The sequence below is a fragment of the Apaloderma vittatum genome, unplaced genomic scaffold, assembly GCF_000703405.1.
Source record: "Apaloderma vittatum isolate BGI_N311 unplaced genomic scaffold, ASM70340v1 scaffold35111, whole genome shotgun sequence".
Taxonomy (NCBI): Eukaryota; Metazoa; Chordata; class Aves; order Trogoniformes; family Trogonidae; genus Apaloderma; species Apaloderma vittatum.
The window spans coordinates 40,802-59,655 of NW_009700550.1; the positions used below are offsets into that span (position 1 = coordinate 40,802).

General features: G+C 41.2%; 1 protein-coding gene across 1 annotated transcript in view; it reads left to right on the forward strand.

The window, feature by feature from the left end:
* Nucleotides 1-11,414, forward strand: part of LGR4 (leucine-rich repeat containing G protein-coupled receptor 4) — a gene marked incomplete at its 5' end in the record, with an annotated part of 49,139 nt that extends 37,725 nt beyond the window's left edge. The window contains 9 exons of the mRNA XM_009878772.1: nucleotides 79-147; nucleotides 556-627; nucleotides 1,624-1,689; nucleotides 2,736-2,807; nucleotides 4,444-4,515; nucleotides 4,817-4,942; nucleotides 6,303-6,424; nucleotides 6,964-7,038; nucleotides 10,088-11,414. Of these exons, the coding sequence (XP_009877074.1) occupies nucleotides 79-147; nucleotides 556-627; nucleotides 1,624-1,689; nucleotides 2,736-2,807; nucleotides 4,444-4,515; nucleotides 4,817-4,942; nucleotides 6,303-6,424; nucleotides 6,964-7,038; nucleotides 10,088-11,364 (1,951 nt within the window). The remainder of the gene's footprint in view (nucleotides 1-78; nucleotides 148-555; nucleotides 628-1,623; nucleotides 1,690-2,735; nucleotides 2,808-4,443; nucleotides 4,516-4,816; nucleotides 4,943-6,302; nucleotides 6,425-6,963; nucleotides 7,039-10,087) is intronic.
* Between the last annotated feature and the right edge of the window lie 7,440 nt (nucleotides 11,415-18,854).

Below are 18,854 nucleotides of genomic sequence, written 5' to 3' on the forward strand. Positions count from 1 at the left end.
TCTGCCTGATAGCTGGATTGAATGTCACAATTCATTTGCATAATAATTTACAGGTAATTTTCTTTGGCATTTTTTTAGGGTCATTCGAGGTGCCAGCATGGTGCAGTGGTTTCCTAATTTGACAGGAACCATTAATTTGGAGAGCTTGTAAGTGTCGTCTACACAAATAATTTCTTGGGTTTGTATCTTGTGAAGTAATTAAATATGATTAGTGGACCTGGAGAGCAACTGGATGTATGTTCTTTTCCTGTCAATAGTATAATCATATAGCTTTCCTGATTGTGTTACCTAGGTACATCTTAATTATTATTAATTTTTCTTTAAATAGGGTAAGCTGACAACAGCTTATGAAAAGGCCATTGATACTAACCCTGCTTTTAACTGAAAAAATGAAAAACTGGCCTCTTTCAAAAAACTAAACAAACTCAAATTTTGGAGGGTGAATCTCACCTGAGAGCTGAGATGCCATCCTTATTCTGCTCTTAACATTTGCTTGCTGTGCCATCTACCATCAAGAATGCAAACTTTTATATATGTGTTGGGTTTTTTTCACAGAACTCTAACAGGGACCAAGATAAACAGTATTCCTGTTAACTTATGTCAAGAGCAAAAAGTGCTACGAAGTTTGTAAGTATACCCATTGTGCTCCTATTGTCATCTGCATCAAAATGTTTAAAAAGAAACTTAAATCCATCTTAAAGCAAAAGTATTGCTTAGAATTGCTCATTCTAGTAGTTCTCTCAAGAGTTGGAAGTCTGATGCTGATTTCTTGATTCTTCAACTCACAGCAGAGCTGATGTCGTGCCTTTTATTACTGAAACAGGGTCCCCTTTATAGGGATGCACTTTATTTCTTTCATATATTATTAAAGATATGTAAGGTGGTGCTGTAGAACAGTCTTTGCATGCTCAAATTCACTCTGTCACCATTCAGAATTCAGGAAATTTGTTCAGTATGGTTTTGAGGTATGTGTATGTTTAGAGGCAGACTGAAAGCAGTGAAACAGTATACATACATAGAAATAAAATACAGATTCAAAAGTAGTGTTTAAGAGAGATCTCATGAGCTGCTGAAGCAACTGCAAAGACATGGCCTCTTTCTCCATTACTTTTCAACTACAGAGCACTAGTTTCAGTTGTTAAAGCTGATCAAATAAAGAATTTTGGGATGATTCCTTTTATCCTTGCTTTATTTTACTCGTTGAATATTTCAGGAAATTAGAAAACCAGAATTGTTCACCGAATTCAGAGAGAAAAAGGGGGAGAGAGAAATCTAGCTTTTAAGAAGGTTACAGAAATAGTGAATGTAAGGCAATGAATCAACATTTTATGGAGGTATATAGGCAGCCTTTCTTCTGCTGTGACACAGCAGTTACGTCTTACTGCCTCTTTGGGGGTGTGTGTGTATAATCAACGTGCATAGTGGGGCTGGTTAGGGTGACTGTGGAGAGATGACACTTGTGATTCCCTGCATGATTTTCTCTAAACTGCCCTTAGTTTTTTCCACAGATTGTTACCAACAGGAATATTTTTCTATCAATCCATTTAATGGTTGCAAGTGATGAGATATTTCAAGTAGAAAAGAGTTGAACTAAGCACCTTTCTCCCATTTTCTGTTTTAAAGGGACTTGTCTTATAACAGTATAAAGGACCTCCCAAGTTTTAAAGGCTGCCACTCCTTGGAAGAAATGTAAGTAGAAATACGTACTGTTTATCTTTTATTGCCTCCTTAGTATGCTGAGTCCAGGTCTTTAGAAACTTTTTTGCTTCATGTTCGATCATAAATTTCTCAGCCTAAGAATGGAAAGAGGTAATGTGACCAGCTTATGTGAGGAGTGTGTTTGACAGAGAATTCAACCACTTGTGTTTTCCTCAGTTACTTAAGGTTAAATTGTGTCTATGGCACAAGAAAGATGAATCACAAAAAAGATGATGGACACCTAAATCCTGCATTTCCCAATAGTATGCATAAACAGAGCGAGCATTTATGTGCTTTCCTTCCTGCCTCTTCTGCTCTTCTTCAGCTCCCTCCAACCATCAGCCTATGCCTCTGTAAAATGTTTTATCCTCTAGTCCCTATAAGACATATTCAAAACCCATCTTTACTTTCCCTTACATTGCTTTAAAGTTTCTTAAGCTTCATTTTGACACCCTACACAATTTTTTTCACCTGCATGTGTTCCTTCTGCTTCTACTTGTAGTGCACTCAAGCTTAACCAGAGTTACCACTTGCTGTTACACTCTTGACATCTTTGGGCTCGTTGCACACATGGTTCATTTTAAAGGGAGCTAGTGAACTGAAATCATAATTTGCCCATTAGCTCTTGAGGCATTTCTTAACATTTTCCTTTTATAAATCTGTATTGTGAGAAGTGAAAGTGTACCCAGGGTTAGAATGTTCATAAAGATTCCTTGCAGAATGAAGCAGATTTGGTTTACATCTCAGTGTGACTCTTCAAAGTTGATGTTGTTTTTATCTTGGAAATAATTCACTCTACACTTAACAGTCCCTTCTAAATTAAATGAGTTGTCAGTTGGGGTTGGGCAGAGGTGCCATGAAAGAGCTTTATGGTTGTGTTAATATGGCTAATGTGAAACACTTAAACAGCACAAGGGAAAATGAGAAAAATCTTGCCCTTGGTAAGGCTAAATCTGTGTATTAGCAGGCACCAAGCTATCCCTTGGTTTGAAGTCAGACCAGTTAGCCAATAAAGTTCTTTCTACTTCACTTTGCAGTTCCTTACAGCATAATCAAATCCAAGAAATCACAGAGGAAACCTTTCAAGGACTGACCTCCCTTCGTATCCTGTAAGTGCACACAGCTGCATATAGGGTAAAACACACTAATGATTTCGATCCCATGTAAACCGATGTCGGGGTTTGGTGCCACAAATCTGATGGCAAAAGGCCAGGTGTGAAGCAAACCATGTCCAAGAGGTACTAGGAGCAGTGAGTTTCAGTCCCGTTCCTTCTGTTCTCCATTTTTTTTTAAGGTGTCACAGGTTAGGACTGGGCCGGCCACTAAGTGCTGACAGACCCCCTCTCCCTCCCCAAATGGGAAAGAAAAAAAAAAAGAAAAGAGGCAGAGAGACTTATGGGTTGGAAAAAGAAACTTAAAACAGCTTTAATGAATAAGGAAATAATAAAAATAGTGAACTATATACATATATACAAATCTGCTACTGAACCCGACTCCCCCTCCCCGATATCAATCCCCACGGGTGCTGCAGAGCAGGCGGCACCGGGGAGCTCCCAGGCTCAGCGGCAGCGGGGAGCTGGGTACGGGAGCTGGATTCAGGAACTCGGGATCACAATCAAAGGCAGAAGATTGGACTAAGTCCTCCCTGGACATGGTCCATTGCAGAAGAGGAGAGGAAGAGGGAGAAGACCTAAACCCTGGGGATCCCTCAGTTTTATACTGAATATGATGTATGTGGAATGGAATACTTTTGTTGGTCACTTGTCCTGTCTGTAACTCCCAGGAGGTGCAGCCTTTTACTTCCTTGTGACCCCCCTTTACTACCCGGCACCCCCAGCGTGGCACACAAGAGCCAGCAGTGGCCTTGGTCACTATAGGAATGAGTATCAGCAAGAGCCTGTCTGCACACCAGTCCCAGGCAGTAGCTGTAAACATCAGGTGTTTTCACTGCTGGTAGCAGGCACTGTCTGCAAAAACATGCTGCTGACTTCAGAAAGTGCAGCCTTTAAGAAGAGACTGAGCTGAGAAGCAAAAATCACTGAACAGAGTTGGTTCTGTTTAGTTCAAACCAAGACATTCCACCCCATATTCCATTCCATATATGTCATTTTTCTGGTACTTCACTACTTTAGGTTATATTATTACTATATTATTGAATTATATAGTATTTATTGGAGAGATCTTACCTGTTTTCTTCAGGAGTGGACCAGTAAACAAGATTATCCCCTCCCCTTATATCTGTGAAGGTTATATAGGAACACTGACATTATCAGGGAAAAAAAAACATCCACAAATTGACAGGTGTTTCAGAAGGAATGCCATAATATAAGTCATAGTGGTCCTGCGAGAGCTGGATCTGGATTTTGAAATCTTAGTGAAGCAGGTGCCCTTGTCACCAAAGGGATCATCCTGACACCTTCAGCCTAAGCATGGACGGTGCCAGGGCCAGCCTCTGCCTTGGGAGCACAGGCTGAGCTGCCAGCAGCAGAAAGGAAGGGAAAGGGGGCAGGAATGGGAGATAGGTTCTCCTCTGGACCTGAGGCAAAGGAGGGCACAGCTTCCTGACCAAGGGATTTGGCTGCTGCTGCACCTGGCTGACTGGGGAGAGAGGGGAAATGGGAGCATTGTTCAGCTTTTCTGACAAAGGCGTAATGTCTTGGTCGCCTTAGCTTTTTTCTCAGTACAGTGGCTGTTACAAAGTGTTGATGAAGCTGCTAAAATAATCTCATTTGGCCTTCATTGCAGTGACCTCAGTAGAAACCAGATCCATCAGATCCACAAGGAAGCTTTCACCACTGTTGGAGCTATTGTCAACCTGTAAGTAGGCTGTTCTGTGCAGCAACCTCATCTCTCTGTCATTAAACTGCCGAGATGTCAATTTTAAGCTAAAAGTATTTACTGTGTGCCCGTTGTGTGTTTCGTCTCTGTGAATCACAAAACCTCTTGCTAGCAGAACACACACAGGGCACACTTTAAAGTGCCTGCTGCACTGGCAGGCATTTGCCAGAGCACAGCCTTGGTATGAGACTTTAAAAAGCCTTCCTACTTCCGTGGAATGTGTGCTATAGGATCTTCAAACTTACTTTGTTGTAACAATGTCTTAATATTCATATTTCAGAGACCTAAGTTTTAATGAACTCACTTCAGTTCCATCTGAAGGGTTGAGTGGACTGAACCAGCTTAAACTTGCAGGGAATTCTGAGCTGAAAGAAGCGTTGGCAGCCAAGAACTTTGCAAAGCTCCGGTACGTTGCTAAATAGCACCAGAGTGTGCCTTGCTTATTTTGATAGTTGCAAGCAATGCGACAATACGTGAAGCAGTTCCGATAATGCTCCTGACAAACGATCAGACCCTTTGCTGAGTGCCTTCGCGTTGGCACATATGAAAGGGCATCTGACTATTTTGGCGTAGAAGCCATCTGCAGACAATTTTCTTGGAACTTTTTATGTTTTTCCTGCCCCACTTTTCAGGCAGGTATCGTTGTGGAGTAGTGCTTTGGGCAGATTCCATTTGTTATTGCACTGAGTACATACATCTTGCAGAGTGTGGAAAATGGGAGCAGACAGCAAGTGTCTTATTCCGTAATCACTGCGCTTTATACGTACGCTGCTTGTTCTTGGAGGCCAATGATAAAAGTAGCAGTAATCATTCAAATGGAGACCTGGGGCTGATTTCAGTGGGAGGTGAATCAGAGAGTGATTAACTGCTGTGCATTTTCAAAGATCTTTCTGCACATTAAGAAGCAGCGGTTAAAAATTGTTTCCCATACTGTCCAAGGGAAAAAATGCAGATGAAGATACTGTTGGTTTGTTGAAGGTCAGCAAAGGAATCCGTGTCACTTAGAATTGAGCCTCAGCAGTCCTGTGGAAACAGGGGATTGGCTTTCAGGTTTTGATCTGTGTGTGAGAACTAATGCACTGTGGGATCTTTTAGACTGATGTTCCTTCTAAATATTTACAAGGACACAATTCAGGAACAATACTGCATATAGTCAGTACTGTAGCCTTGAGTCAGAAAAATGAGCTTCTGGTCTGCTATTATCTCGTTGTTTATGTGGACGTTTTAGAACTCTGTATGCAGCTCTACTTCTCTACCAGTATGTACTGTTTTTGTCAAATACACCAAAAAAAAAAGGAAAAAAACCCCAAAATATTATTTTGGGGGCTGCAAAATAAAGAATGAGAAGGAAAGATGTAATTTTTTAACATTGCAGTCATCTAGGAATTTACTCTCTTACAAAACAGTTACTCCTTAATTAACTTGCTTAATTAGTTTTCAGTTTAATTTGCACAGCAATGGCACGAACACTGATCAGAATTTGGTTTGTATATGGAGCAGAATGGGTAGTAAAGAGAGTTAAGCATCACAGAATTTTCTTTGTACTCCTTGCAGCAGACAAGACTTGCATCGCGTATCGTTTTTCTCAGTGCAAAAGTTCAGAAATGGTTACAAATCACGCAGTTTGACATAGTTTTTTGTTAGCCTCCAGGACAAAAAGGAATTTCAGTTTTAGCGTTGAAGTGTGCCACTTAAATATTTTTGATAGATGGTGATCTTAACTTTGGTTACACTGGGTAACACTTTTCGTTGTGCCTGTATTTCAGGTCGCTCTCTGTACCGTATGCTTATCAGTGCTGCTCATTTTGGGGTTGTGATTCTTTCTTAAACTCTAATGCAGAAGATTCTGGTCATCAAGATCAAGGTGCCTTGATGGAACGTGAGAAGGGTAAGTGTTTCATTTTAATGAAGCAGCAGTAGTATTTTGAGTCAGACTAGACCGAATAATGGTGTATGTTGTGTGTAAGATTTGCCTATTATTTAAAAACATAAAGCAAACAAAAACACCACTTTAAAAAAATCTAAACTGCCCATATTGTTTCTCTCCTTTTATGGCAGAGCATGAAATGTTTATGGTTCTTGGTATTTCTCCCATACTGTTTAGAAAGGATTTGTCCTTCCGCTCTCTACTTTGAGGCCCATAGATCTTTCCCTGTGATGAAAGATGTTGTTGCTTTGTTATAAAGCCTTGTGAGGAGCTGGGACAGGCAGTAGTGAACTCAAACTGCTGCAGCAATTTCTGCACTGAGCGTTCGACCTTCTGTGACAAACCAGACCAGCTCCCCTTGTTAAAGGCTTGAACACTGGTGAAGTGTTAGGTCTTTGATCTTTCGGAGGACTAGTTCCATCCTAGGCAGCTTCACTGCATTTCACTTTTTTTTTTTTCTTCCTCCAACTAACCTGCTTTTCATTCTTACTTGGATACAGCTGATGCAGATGCTCTAAGAAATGAGGAGAACGAGGAACTGGGACAGACTATTATTCACTGTACACCAGCAACAGGTAAATCTTATAATGTGCTTGAGCCACAGTGTGAACTTCAGACACGGTGTTATGCAAATAGCCGTCTGCAGAATTACATGGTTCATTCCTCATAGTCATTCCGTACACAGAAGATTAAATTCTACAATGCTTGGGTGAAACTTTATTTGATGCCAATGTTGTTTTGGATGAGCCATCACAAAGATTTGGCTCAGCTTTAGATGTAACGAACTATGTTATGAAAAAACCCAGAAGTTTGTTTCCATAAGCAGAACAACCAAGACTGCAATACTTAGATTTGGAGCCTGCTGTGTTTAGTGCACTACATCCTAATTTTGCATTGCTATTGCCAAAGAGATATCTGTGGAGCTGACTGTATGGATGTTGAACCCTTTCAGGGAGAAGTCAGCCTGTGCTTTAAAAGCTTAACTCCAACTGCTGTCATCAGTGGCTTTAACTAAGCTCGATGCCTTTGCAGGAGAGAGGATGAGGGAGGCTCACGTGATCTGTTCCCCAGCCCTGCTATAACCACGCTAACCAGCACTGGGGGCTGTTCCAAGTAGCTGGACGAGGCAGCAGCATCTTAAACTGCTGCAGATATTTGTGCAATGTAAAGCCTTGTTGGCGGACCAGAACTGCCTTAATTCAGGCTTGAACAGTCCAGGAGTGCTGAAAGTCTTTGATCTTGCCAATGAGTATCTTCATTCTAGGCAGCTGCCTTTCCTTGCTGCCTTACTGTGTACCTTCCTCGAACTGCAAACTTCCACACGCGGTTCCACTCAGCTCCTCAAGTGCTTGCCTGTGGTGCCTCCTACTTTCTTGCCTTTGCCACGGGCTCTCCAGAGGATTCCTTCTATATATCTTGTACCCTCCTGTTTGCATAAGCAGGAACACAGAGCTGGGAGGGAACAGTATGTTTTCAGTGAAGTTACTTCTGGGTGAGCAAGGGTTTTCCAAGTCTTCTTTCATTCTCTTCTCCTAAGCTAGTATTTTACATCCCTTATGAAAACCTGTTCATCTTTTGGGCTAGCTTCAGCTTTAGTATACAGAATATCACAAGGATTTCCTGATCACAGCCAAAAAAATCTGTGGTCAGAAAGTCAAATTATTAATGTAACTGTACATGATCTGAAAAGTAATTTGAGTCAGAGCTGCTTATTTGCTTTTGATCTCCTGTTCACAGAATGAGACTTCAGATGGTGTGTTACATGGGTTAAATCTTTAAAGCCTTTAGCTCTCTGTTTTTGCCCATGCCAGAGAAGTTGTAGCTCTAAAAGGAGTGAAGAGCTTGTTTTACAAGTTCAAAATTTGCCTTGTTTTTCACCAGTCCCTCCCATACTAACAACTTGTTTTCTGTGCCATGCTGTCACCTGGTCCTAAGTAGGACACTCCACCCACCATGTAAGTTCTGAATCACTGCTCATCTTGTAGATCCGCTTTCCGCTTTGCCTAATGACAGGAATGGATTGCTGACCAGGGGCACTACAGTAGTGTAGCACTGAAAACCAGGAAACTCATCCTTCCGAGCATGGATTTCCCCCAGTGGGCTGGCAATATTACGGAGAGAGGAGGATAACTTTGAACTCCAAGGAGAGTCAGAGCTCTGGAGAGAGATAGGAAAGTGATGGGGTTTGTTTATCTGAGGATACCTCGCTGTACAGCTACTAGAAAACAGACTTCAAGTTAATTTTGGAAGCACATTTTGAAATTTCCAAAGTAGGAAATTGTTTTCATTTTTAAGTAGACTCAGCTTGGCAGATATTGTTGCGTCATGTGAATGTACTGTAAAAATAATTATGTTGGCAAGGATGTCTTACTCAGGAATACCTGCAGAAAAAAAAATAGGAATTTTACTGCTGATTTTACTGGTCTGATAATCCAGTTAGCACCATTATTTCTTGCGCAGAAGTGAAGCTTGCTCGTTTAAACAAACAAAAAGATTCTTTATCAGCTTGTCAGTTCAGTAATTTCTGGAAGTTGTTTTAGGCCTTGGGAGATTTTTGCCCTGACATTTAGTCATTCTCCGCAGTCGCTGTTCCAGCCCGCAGCGGGGCTGGGTTGTGCTCACCTTTCTCCTGCCTGAAGGGAGAAGGGCACGGGCTGCGTGGAGCCGGGAGACTTGGGCTGAGTCCATGGGCTGAATCCAGCTCAGAAGCTCCGGCCCAAGGTGGCAGCACAAGTTGGTGTTTTTCTGCTCTGTCCTCGGCTCCCCGACTGCAGGGAGAGGTCCCCAGCTATTGTGCTTCGGACAGTTAGCGGGGCCTGATGGGGATGTAGGAGAGGTTAAACTCTTTTAATTGTTACTTTAAATTGGTAGGATTTTGCTATGGAATAAATAGCAATTAGAAGGATTACAAGGGTAAGTGGGAGTAACGACCTTTTTTCCTTGTCTCACCTCATACTATTTTACTTGTTAGACATTACTCAAGCTTTTTTAAGTGACGAAAGAAGAGGAAGAAAAAATAATTTTCCACATATGACTTTCTAAGCTCACAGTGCCTTTCACGGGGAGAGGGCTTGTGGTGAATTCCTGTCCCTATTAAAGCTGATTAAATTGAATTTGTGGGCTGTTTTACAGATGTTTCCTTGTGACCAAAAGTTACTCCAGAAAGCGTGTTCGTGAATCGTTTTTTGAGACAACATGTTAGTTCTAAAAAATTCTTTCCCCTTACAAGTCAGTTGTGAACATTTTATTTTGTAACCAACTTTTTCATGAAGTATGAAATCTAAAGGAAAAATAAAGTATTTAGGTGGCACTAATAAAAGCTATTTTGAGTAGCTAGAAGGTAATTAAGTTTATTTAGCTAGCTTGTTTATACAAAGTATTCTCAAGTGACCATTCATTGCAGTAATTATTATTTCAGGCATAATTAATTAGTAAATAGCTTCAGCAGAATAATTTGCTTTCAGCTGACCTACTTAGCAGTTCAGCTGTGTACTCTATTCATGAATTAATGAGGAGTGCTCTTGTAACACCTTTTGAAAATCTTGCTTATTAAGGCACAATTTTTTTTCCTAAATCAGTTTGACCTTCTGTTTGTTTTCTGTTATTTTTTTTTTCTTTTTCTAGGTGCTTTTAAGCCTTGTGAATATTTATTGGGCAGCTGGATGATTCGACTTACTGTCTGGTTTATTTTTTTAGTTGCTTTGTTCTTCAACCTGCTTGTCATGTTAACAGTATTTGCATCCTGTACTCCATTGCCGTCTTCCAAACTGTTCGTAGGCCTGATTTCTGTCTCTAACTTATTTATGGGAGTCTATACTGGCATTTTAACTTTCTTGGATGCTGTTTCTTGGGGAAGATTTGCTGAATTTGGCATATGGTGGGAGACTGGCAGTGGTTGCAGAGTTGCTGGGTTTCTTGCAATCTTTTCATCAGAAAGTGCCATTTTTTTCCTGATGTTGGCAGCTGTTGAACGGAGCTTCTCAGCAAAGGAGATCATTAAAAAGGGGAAAAGCAATCGCCAAAAACAATTTCAAATCGCGGCAGTTTTTGCTTTCCTGTGCGCTGTGGTAGCGGGATGCTTACCACTGCTGTATAAAGCGGAGTACTCGGCCTCACCCCTCTGCTTGCCCTTCCCCACCGGAGAAACCCCTCCGTTAGGTTTCACAGTAACTTTAGTACTCCTGAATTCATTAGCATTTTTGCTAATGGCTGTTATCTACACTAAACTGTACTGCAACTTGGAAAAAGAGGACCTCTCCGAAAACTCGCAGTCCAGCATGATTAAGCATGTCGCTTGGCTCATCTTCACGAACTGCATCTTTTTCTGCCCTGTTGCGTTTTTCTCATTCGCACCATTGATCACTGCGATTTCTATCAGCCCTGAAATCATGAAGTCTGTTACTTTGATATTTTTCCCATTACCTGCTTGCCTGAATCCAGTCCTGTACGTATTCTTCAACCCAAAATTCAAGGAAGACTGGAAGTTGCTCAGGCGCCACCTGACCAGGAAGAACGGAGCGGTAGCGATTGCCGTCAACGCCCAAGGGGGCTGCGTGCCGCAGGACTTTTACTACGACTGCGGCATGTACACCCATCTGCAGGGTAACATCGCCATGTGTGAATGCTGCGAATCGCTCCTTTTATCCAAACCCGTGCCCTGTAAACATTTGATAAAATCCCACAGCTGCCCCACGCTGGCAGTGGTGCCTTGCCAAAGGCCGGATGGCTACTGGTCGGACTGCGGCACCCAGTCTGCCCACTCCGACTACGCCGACGAGGACGACTCCTTCGTGTCGGACAGCTCCGACCAAGTGCAGGCCTGCGGCCGCGCCTGCTTCTACCAAAGCCGAGGGTTCCCTTTGGTTCGTTACGCCTACAACATACCAAGAATTAAAGACTGAAAAGGCTTTTTTTGCCATCAGCCGTTCTAATGAGGCGGTATAACGCTTCACAGACCGTTGCCTGGTTCTGACCTTTTGAGCAGGAAGCACTTTTGTAGTCGTCGCTCAGTGTCGTTTGTAAAGAAGGGAAGCGGACTTCTTGTAAGTAACTTCTTGAGCCATACATTTAGAAAATAATTAAATGAATAAATTGATTGCCCTGACTGTAAATAATTGGTAAACCAAATTTGTTACTCAATATTTTTACTCTTTCCACACAATAGTGGTTTCTTTTATACAATTTTTTACATGTTAATGGTGTGTTTCCACATTGTACTCCAGTTGTACTTTGCTTCTGCTATTGGCGAGGTAAGTTCTGTTAATTTTTTTTTTCTGCCAAAGCACAATATAAAGGACAGCTGTTTAATATTAAAGAAATTATTTTTAAATGTGACTTTTCTATAATTAAGCAAAAAACTCTCTTGCTAGCTTTGTATAGCATATTCAGCATTGAAACTCAGGATGAATTTTACTGCAGGGCCAAAAAAGGGATTAATTCTCTCATGTATAACTGTGACAGCAATATAGGAATACCATGTTTGTTTGTATTTCAAGCCAACGTTCAATTTTTAAAGAAGATTTTGTTAAAATAAAGCACAGTATCTGTAGATGATGAAATAAGGATGTTAACAGCTGTCAGGAATAAGAGAGTTGAACACATTTTTCCAGTGATGATGCATTACTTCAGGTGAACCACAGCAGCTTTGTTCAGTATTACGCAGCCGGGTCACACTGCTGGAAGGAATGTCGATGCATCACGGGGGGCGCTGGCAGCGCTGTCCACGGGCACAGCTCACGTCTTTGCAGAAAGACTGGCTAATGCTCTGCCGCCTGTTGAATGTTACAGCTCCCCAGGAACACCCGTGAATAGACTGCGACTTTAGCAAATAGAGGGAAAAGAGAAACAGTTTTGCAATAAAGAAAAGCATTTTTCCAATAGTTTTACTGAGAGTGAAGTACACTGTGCAAAGTCACCCATTTTCATTTAAATTGGTGCGATGTTTTTAAACCATTCAAGTCCTGAGACCCAAATGATTTAAGTACAATCGGTGATCCACGTATTGGTACGTAGTTTGAAATCCAATCGATAGCAAGTTATGAATGCATGATTAAATAATTATGTTTCTTGAACAATATGCTAAATCAAGAGCAAATCCACTGCCATCTCAGTTACTCTGGAGACATTTTCATTAAGATTTAAAATTAGATTGCTGTTTTGAGAATTAAACTGTATATACTGTTCATACAATGAATTTTTATCTTTGTATTGTAAATTATTTGATAGAACACATGATGGGAAATGTGGCTTCAGTTCATTTTGTTAATTAAAGCTACCTCCTAAACAATAGTGGCTGCCAGTAGCAGAATGTTTAAAATGTGGTTTATATACTTTTTGCATTGTAAATAGACATGGTTGTATATTGTCACTGTAATAAAAACAGAATCCTTGTATATCAAAATCATGTAGTTTGTAAAATTATGGGAGGATTATTTACTGTATGCTGTTAATTTTGTAAGCCAAAATATTCACATGTAAAACCAGAAGAAAACCAATCCAGACTTGTTAATTCTTATATTTACACTCATGAATATTGCATCTGCAATTAGCGTGGAATGTTACACTGAAAGCAAATAAAGGGTACATGACTATTGATTGTTATTTATCTCCATTTTTCAAAACATAAGGCTGAAAATGGTGCATGTGTAGAATTACTGAGCATAAATAATGGCCCATCTGCTCTCCACTACGTGGTGAGAGTTGCAGGAAAGAACTGCCAACAGAGCAAGAAAGTTGCCAATTTCTAAGTGGATTTACAATTTCGAGACTAATGCTGACCTTGGCATGTAAAAGATTAAACCCTTCAGAGTGTTTGCCCTTTTACAAAGTGATCTCTTTAAATAAAGACTTTATTATGTATTTGAGTTGAAATGTTGATGATTTAGGTTTTGATACTCTTTCCGTGCTGAGAGTTGCGGGGTTTTATAGCCATAGTTTTCTAAGCGTCCCAATCTGTTCCACACTTCCTCTGTTGGTCAGCCCGTCACAGGCAATGGGAATTCTTCTAACTAGAATACTTCTTAAAAAGGACAATAAATGTCAGATGCCATTTCATAATCAGTAGAGAAAGAAATCCAACTAAACTTCAACCAATGTTCTCAAATATGGATTTATTTCTTCTATTTTACAAATGAGTCATCACTGAAATGCTATTAAAACGGTCAGATGAGATCCCTTTTGAGTTACAGTGTTTCATTTATACATCAGTATGGTTTTGAAGTTACAGATACACTAACAGTTAATTTTAATGCAGTTGTCCGAGTGTTTTCCAATGCATGCAGGCTGGTACAAGTGAATGAATGCAGGCAGCAGCTACTAAAATCAACCCATCAAGAAGCTGCAAGACCTGTCTTGGCATCCCCGTGTGCCCAACGCCTACGGGTGACCGGTCACATGAGGAGAACCCAGAGAAATCCAGGTGCCAGGTGCGTAACACCTCCTTTGTCATGTCTCTGGTGGACAAGCTGACCTCGGGAGCAGGGCGCGGTGTTTGGGTGTTCACAGCTCTAACAGGAAAGCCATCCGCTGAGACCTTGCTCCTTCCTCCCCACTCCCAAAGCGGTATCAGATACGTGGGGACAGCTTGCCTTAAAGCTGTGCCATGTCAGTGAGGCATGAGGTTTTTTGGTTACCTCTGCACAAGTGGTTTTCGGAGCTGTCACCCAGGCAGCCATCTCCTCAGCCAGGCAAAGCTTCCTAATTTCAGTTTTGATACTCAAGCAACTGAAACTTCACAAGGTGCACTCTCCTGGGGTGTCTGCAGAAAATAAATCCTCTGATTTCCTAGGGTCTAAAGCTAGCTGAAACAGTTCTGACAGTGACAACGTCACATACCAGGCTTCTGAACCCCTCTAAATAACTGTCGTACTGAGCTCCAGCGCTGGATTTAGCAGACAAAAATAATTTGCTGTTTACTTTAAATAAAGTTGCAGCAAGGAGAACACTTGTTTGCTTGTTTTCCTTCCTGATCTTCTGCTGTTGTGAGGGAGCAGCTTTCTGCCTGGGACAGTCACAAATAAAACTGCTGAAGTTGTTGCTATGATGTGCCCTCCTTTTCCCCCAGTAAGATGAGCTTTTTTCAGACAGCAGTTGTGGTGCTCTGTGGCAGTATGCTGGAGAGATCGCTTCATTTGAAATGGACTCTTTTTATTCTCTTACAAAAATAGTGTGTCTACATAGTCAAGTCTTTGGTCTAGATCCCTTTTGCCCTTTTTAATTTCTTTCCAGTAGAATTTCCTATGTCTAATCAAAAATTTACTCAGAAGTTTCAAAGTTATGTAAAGATGCTTTTCTCCAGTAATTCTTTTGACCTTGATTACTATTTTTAAGCCTTCAGTTTTAATTTACAGGGTAATATTTTTAATTAAAAGCACAATGCAGAGTTCATTTCATGTGCACTCTCAAGCTAATAATTTTTAATTACATAGATGCTTTTGATCTTTTACTGCTAGCATAATAAGTTTATTTTTAGCAAGAGATTTTTTTAATATTACCTTTCACATATCGTTGAATCTGACCGATTTAGCACTAGAGTTCAGTTGAAGATAATTCAGTAAATAAGAAAATTAATTAAATCTGAAATGGGATAATATATAACAAATTACTATTTTCGTTACTGTTGTATATTGTAGGAGCTTGGAGGGTGAATGGACACATGTCCTATGTTGCATTCATGACACTACACTACTATAAAATACCATTTGGGTTTTACCTAAGGAATACTAGTTAATTAATTAGATTTGAGGGTAACAAAATATGAAGTGTCTCACTGGTTTCCAGTAATAAAAAGCATAATCTGTGTCTTGAAAATTTCGGGCCCTAAATGAGCAAGTAAATCTGTTACGCTTTAAACGAGATAAAGACTTTGTGCAGAAGTGTAAACTAGCTGAAGAACTGAAGGAGGGCTGTGATCTCGAGCTAACGTGGAAGAACTGAGTTTGAGTGGGGATCCTCGAACTGATTCAAAAAGATGAGATTTTAATATAAATGGGTTTCATGGAGTTTTTGCCCATTTCCCAAAGTGAGAGAAGTTCTCATCTCAAGGCCACGCTCTTTGAAAGCAGATGGCTCTGAATCCACAATCAAGAACCCAGCCTGGGACCAGCAGTGTGTTCACTGGTTTGCAAAGATGAGCCTCTCAACAAGCACAACTACAAACGCAGGCACAAAAAGTAGCCGGTAGACAAGTACAGGCAGCGCTCGCCCAGCTCTGGCACTGAGCGTGGAGCCAAGTAGCTGTTTTCCTCGCTCCTGCGCCTGCTGCACCATTTTTCCCCCCAATGGAAAGGCTGAAGACTTGGGAAAACTTAAATTTGACTATATTTAGTTCAATATTTTTTTTGCTTTTCCACACTGCAAGTAAAATTAAGGTATAAATTCTTCAACCTTAAGGCATGTTGTCTAAGCCTTGGTCAGTGCCTAAATTTAGTACAGTTTTTTTCAGCAAATTATTTTTATGTTTTTTTCTGTTCCTGTATGGAAGTGTGGAAGTAGACACTAGATTTAAAAGCAATCTTGTCTGATTTTTACATTAAACCTGGCTTAGTATTAAGTTGAACTGAGAGCTTTCCTTCTGATGGCTCTTGTTTTTGAAGACTGAGCTGATCAGATTGCCATTGTATACTAAAATCTAGCTATTTTGTAAAGAAAGAGGGTAGTTAGTGTTTTATGCCTAGAATTTACTTCATTTCTATTTTTGTTACCTGTAAAATTGCTTTCTTGTAATAATTTTCTCTGTAAAATGTTTTTTCAAATACTATAGGTGCCAATTAGGGATTGGTGAGCAGTTTCTCAGGAGCATTTGGGTATTCAGACACACTGACTGCCATGACTAAACAGACACAAAATAGAGGCCTGTGAATATATCAGTGCATTTACTCTGAATTTCACTCCCTGTTGCTACAGAGCTCCAAGTACTTACTCCATAGTCCACGATGGTGTTGGTTTACTTGGCACTGGAAGACTGAATGTAGGGGTTTTTTTTTTTCATTTCCTTGGTGAGAAATTAGGCTGATTTTTCACAATGGTGACAACTGTGGCGTGTATGGATATATACTTATTCACTACACTCAGTTGTTTGCAGCAATTTTTGGGCTTTGTTGTGTCCGTTTGATTTTTCCCATAGGCTTTAGGAGTGCTGGCGTTCAATTCCTGCCAGAGCAGATGCTTTTCAGAGGCAGTCTTTCCTATTATGGCACTAAGTTCACAGAGTAAAGGCTTTGCCATGAAGCGTGTCCCTGTAATGTGCCATTTGTCTGCTTGTCAGTCCTTCTGTGGCCGTAAGGAGTTGTGTACCTGAACCTGCAGGATTGTTGTTCCAATCTGTAGTATTTTATAAAATGTCATCGTTTGGGCTCTTACCTTGCCTGTATTAACTAGGGCACAGTGGCTGTGGAGCTGGCTTGACAAGCTGGGCAGAACCTTAAGAAGAGAGGGATAACAGTGATATTACTTTATACTTTGATTTCTCTTCAAAGTTGGATGCTTCTGCCATTCCATTAACAATGTTTTCATTCCCCGGAAGCTGAACTGGCTTTTGCCACTATCTGTTTAGTGTCTCAATGCACGAACTCTGGTACCTTGTCACAATACTAGGGTTTGTTAATATCAGTTATTTATCTGATTCCTATTCTTGAATCTCCAAGGAATTATCGTGATTTTGCATAATAATATAGGGAGGGAAGAGGAAGAATCAAATGTTTGTGGCTTCCACATTGCAGCTGGCTGCTGCCTTGCTTCTCTTCTCGTTGCGACTGTACCTGATATGAAATTTAGGTTCTAGTGATGTTCTGTTGTCTCCAGTACTTGACTCATCAGTTTGAATTATTTTAGCAGGTGTAATTTTTGATGTGTTAGACACTGTAGCTAGTAATACTTGAGTCTTTATTTGATGATGATCAGCTCAACAATCTACCACAAGTGGCTGGAGTTATTTTAACATCATGAATATCAATTTGCTGCACAGCGATGTAGTCAGTATTACAGATATATTATGCTTGGATCAGAGACCTTGTATTTTGATGGAAAGCCATTCCAGATGATCAGCTGGTTATCAGCACGTATTACCAGCTCTAGGACAACACTTGCTTTTTCCTTACAGGAACCAAAACGACATTTCTCCAAGCTGCCAGAACTGCAGTTCTCGTGAGGAGGTAAGCCCAATCCAGGAGCTCCACCACTGAAAGGGGGAAATCCCTCAGCCCTTACCTCTGCCTCTCTCTTCCTTCTGCTCCATGGCCGGGCGCTCCCAGTGCTGGCTGTGTTTTGGCCTCAGTGCTTGTCAGATGTCTCCCTGAGCTTTAATTTGCTCAGACCTTGCCTGTCCAACTTCTTGTTAAGCTCGCCTACCTATTGGCAAGCGCAATTATGTTAATATAGCAGCCAAATTTACAACCACGTTCAAACTTTTCTATTTCATGTGAACGTCACTAATGCTTCTGGTCAGTCGGTCACAGCAAAAAGTGACCTGATGAAGTTATAAAACGGCACCCACTGCCCCTCTGCAGTCCTCTCCTTGGCAGGCGAGAGCTGGTGGCAGTGAAGAGCTTTGGCGAGACCTGGTCGGCTGCTGGTCCTGCCTGAGAAGTTGCCTAAAAAAGCGTTCGAAGTGTCCCAACATCAGCAGTGAAGACTGTTCCTGGGATTTGGAACCTCGATGGAATGGTGACAAAGTATCTAGTGGTAAACAAGAAAGAACAGGGATTTATATACAGTCTGGAAAAGAGAAGACTTTGGGGGGACCTAATAGCTGAGGGGAACCTGCAGGAAGGCTGGGGAGGGACTTTTTACAAGAGTGTCCACTGATAGGACAAGGGGAAATGGGTTTAAGTTGAAGGAGAATAGATTTAGATTGGACCTTAGGAAGAAATTCTTCAGTACGAGGGTGGCAAGACTATGGAATAAATTGCCCAGAGATGTTGTGGTTGCCTCCTCCCTGGAGGTGTTCAAGGCCAAGTTGGATGGAGCCTTGAGTAGCCTGATCTAGTTGAGAGGCGTCCCTGCCCATGACAGGGAGGCTGGGCTAGATGATCTCTAAGGTCCCTTCCAGCCTAGGCCAGTCCATGATTTTTAAAAGCCTGTTTGTGACAGTTGTAGACTCAGTGGAAGATTAACTGTTGGGAGGGAGAGGATGCGATTAGCCCAGCAGAGGTGTATGAAGAACGAATCTTTGGAACTTTAATTAGAAGCAAGATTCTAATTGTGGGACTGAAACTGGACGTTGCACTTTTCGAGACAAACTTCGACTCGTCCGGTACAAAACGCGAAACTGATGTATCGGAATCGTCATCAGGGCCCGAGGTCGCTGGCTCCCGTTTACTGAACCGATAAATGTGCAAAAAAGCACTCGGTAAGAAAGAGCAGCTGCGGAGAGTTCCTATAACGGGCGGCGGTG